Below are 3,570 nucleotides of genomic sequence, written 5' to 3' on the forward strand. Positions count from 1 at the left end.
AAGTTGGTGTGGCAGATGACATCTATGTATTTAGAGTCTGTGCCGTGAAAGAGCTTGTTTTCAGCCACACTGCACCCAAAGTTGTTGTTCATCATCTGATTTTTCTGCCTTTATTTAGGAAAAATAAATCAGAAACTTTAAATCAGGTTGATACATTTAGTAATGCATGCTTACACTTCCTTATTAGTACAGGCATTATGGGACACGAGCCCGCACAAATTGCCACGTAAACTCTTTCAACTGATGTAGTCCCATAAAAGTCTCCTCTACAACATAAAAAGTCCTAATGAATCAAAGTGGTGGAAAATATTGAAATACGTTGCAGCCCAAGTTAAGGGGAGACACAACAGGGGAATGGGGAAAATATTTTAACTAACAGATATCACCATTAAACTTCCCTAGTTGATTACTTACATTAAGACAATACTTTTTTGTATTACAAGTTTTCTGAACTTTTGTTTAATTACTTAAAAATGAAAAATGTTTGCAAACTTTCCCACGCATTGAGCAAGTAATTAATGTGAACAGAAATCCATAAATCTTTTGAAATGTTTGCTCCAGTATGGAGTGAGAACGCTGTAACCAGCAGCTGTGAACCGGGCTGCAATGGAAACTGTTCAGTGTCAGTTTCTGTCCACTAACAGAGCTGTTTTTGCCTCAGACAGGCTGGCTAAGATTATTATTCAAAGTGTCTGACAACATTATGGGAAGGATCCCTACAGTAATAGACCTTTTTTTTTTTTTAAAGAGTAAGTTTTCCGTTTAACATTAAACAGCCCCAAAATCCCCATCTCGATGTAAAATAAACAGTAATTTTATCATCGCAAAACACACTTCATTTAAAGTAGACAGAAACAAAATGAAATTTGTCTTGGTTTGTATTTCCACTGCTCCAACAATCACCACTCGGGTTTGGTTAAAATAAACCCTTAATTCACTGATTTACATGTGAAAATATAATGAATCTATACACACTTAAAGTACTGTTTATTTACATGTACTCTGGTGGGTTTGGCAATGGTGATTTTGGGGCTGTTTCATGTTAAACAAAAAGGGCTTTACTCTTTAACAAAAAGGTCTGTTTATGTAGGGATCCTTTCCATAATGTTGTCACATTGTTGACAATAATAATATTATAAGCCTTTCAGTGGGAAAAAAAACAGCACTTTTAGTGGACGCAAACAGACACTAAACATTTTCAATTGCAGCCCGGTTCACAGCTGCTGGTTACAGCGTTCTCACTCAATACTGGACCAAAGATTTCTAAAATATTTCAAATTTTTTTCTTCACATTAGTCACTTAAAAACTAACACTGTTCATTCCAACCGCTATAATTATGAATCATATTTCTCCATATCTGTGCCCAAACCGGCAGTGAGAGATGCCGCCCACAAAGAGCCTAGGTCTGTCCGAGGTTTCTGCCTAAAAGGAAGTTTTTCCTCACCACTGTCGCACCAAATGCTTGCTCGTGGGAAATTACTGGGTCTCAGTAAATTATATTACCTGTAAAGTGTCTTGAAATAACTGTTTTGATTTGATATTATAAAATAAAATTGAACACCACTATTTATGAAACAAACGTTCTGAAAACTTGTAACACAAAAAGTATTGTCTTAACGTAAGTAATCAACTGGGGAAGTTTCATGGTGATATCTGTTAGTTAAAATATTTTCCCTGTTCACCTGTAGTGTCTCCCCTTAACATGGGCTGCAATGGGAAATTGGCATCACCAATTCCAGTATTTTTCAATACTATCCACCACTTGGATTTCCTAGGACTTTTTTTTTTATATGTTATAGAGGAGACTTTTATGAGTAATAAACATTTGTCAGACTTCCTGTTGCAATTTGTGGGACCCCTTTTATCTCACAAAATGCTTGTAATAAATGAATAATACATACTAACTCGTCGCTAATGAGTAGAACAATTCAAAAGTCATGAAATCAGTTAACTGACTCAGTAATGACAGTTACAAAGCAATATCTATTGAAAGTTGTCCAACAGCAGGCAACTTTGCATTTTGCTGCTTTGTAAGAGAGAGAATGTGTTGTTTCTTCTTTATAAAAGTTGCACACTCTCACTTTAACAACCAGAGAGTGATGGTTATCTGAGCAGATCCAATAATAACCCAGCTAAGAAGCTATTTAAACACACGACCACTGGGATGGATAATATTGTAAGTTTGCGAGACAAATCACATGAAAATCACCTACGTACCACTGAAAGACTTCCCAAAGAGCTTTGTTCTGAATCCTCTCAATTTGGACAATGTCAAAGCCTCGCATGGTTTTACAGAAAAGACTTTCAATCTCCTTAAATTCATCCGAGGAGCGCTGCAGGGGGACTCGCTGGAAAACACCAAGAGAAAAGGAATTGTTGTTAGCCAGGGTAAATTCAAAATGGCATTTCAGCAAATATAGAGCCTCTTGTGATTTGGATATTGCACCAGTCCATATTGCAATTTTAAAAAATTACAAATAATCGTTTAGCCCCAGAATACACCTTTACTGGCCTTTGGTAAAGAAATTGGCAATTAGTTTTCCAGAATCAAACTTTTTTTTCTTGTTAGTACAATACAAAACATTGCTGATCGTCCAAACGGTAGCACACTGTCAACAATAGTTCATTCTGTACATAGTGTGATCTTATGTCTTTGTTAACAACACTACGTTGATTTCCCCCCAGACAACAAGAGTAGAGAAGTTATGTCTGCCATGCAGACTGAAGGTGTGGTGCTTTCACAACACCTTGTATCCTGTTTGAGGAATCTGCGTCTTGTCCCAGTGGCCGGGTACAGCGGCCAAACTTTGTATACCAAGAGGCCTTCTGTGGTCAGAAAGCAAAGTACGATTAGGATTAGTTTGATTGGGAAGTGGTTTTAATAAAATGTTTCTTAAAAAGTGGAAAACACGAGTGGGACCAACAGTATGAGTGGGATGTCCTACCTCACTTTCTTTGTTTTGACATCAGTTGCAGAGACAAACAGTGGACGTCTTTTCACGAGCCTCTTGGTGCCGTACTGCTTGTTTGTCTGTATCATGTCTGAGGAAAAGAAAAGATTATGACTGCTTGAATGTTTTAAAAAGGCACAAAACTGTGAACACAGATCCATTGTGTGAAATCTGTTTACCTGGGAAACTGAGTGAGTAGGACTGGGAACCAGCGGTGAACTCCACCACATCTGTGTCATTGTCCAGAAACCTTTGCTCCAGTGTAGGACAGTCTATGTCTGATACTTTGCCTCCACGAGCCTGCAACACAACACAAATACGTCCGTATTTTTATTTTTTTTTTTTTTTTTTTAAATCAAAACATGACCAATCAGGAGCCAGTTTGTGTGGTATACAAAGAGAATATTGCTTACAAAAACTAAAATTGAAAAAATAAAAGCAAATGTATAAATATGTAAATGATTGTTGACTGCAATACAGTTGACTTCAGTGCAATGGCTAGGGGAAATGTCATGTCAGAGCTTAGTGCCGAATGCAATAATGCAAAACCTCAGGACAAGAAACTTTATTTGGTGGAACACGTGCTCGTTTAAAAGTTGTTTTAGTCATGCAACAGAA

The 3,570-nt window shown here is 37.2% G+C and overlaps 1 protein-coding gene across 1 annotated transcript in view; it reads right to left on the bottom strand.

Annotated features, from left to right (window-relative positions):
* Positions 1-3,570, bottom strand: part of LOC116672796 (protein mono-ADP-ribosyltransferase PARP12-like) — a gene marked incomplete in the record, with an annotated part of 9,872 nt that overhangs the window by 1,818 nt on the left and 4,484 nt on the right. Inside the window, 4 exon segments of the mRNA XM_032504665.1 lie at positions 2,219-2,349; positions 2,749-2,827; positions 2,947-3,043; positions 3,132-3,252. Of these exon segments, the coding sequence (XP_032360556.1) occupies positions 2,219-2,349; positions 2,749-2,827; positions 2,947-3,043; positions 3,132-3,252 (428 nt within the window).

The sequence above is a fragment of the Etheostoma spectabile genome, chromosome 23, assembly GCF_008692095.1.
Source record: "Etheostoma spectabile isolate EspeVRDwgs_2016 chromosome 23, UIUC_Espe_1.0, whole genome shotgun sequence".
In the NCBI taxonomy this organism is placed as follows: domain Eukaryota; kingdom Metazoa; phylum Chordata; class Actinopteri; order Perciformes; family Percidae; genus Etheostoma; species Etheostoma spectabile.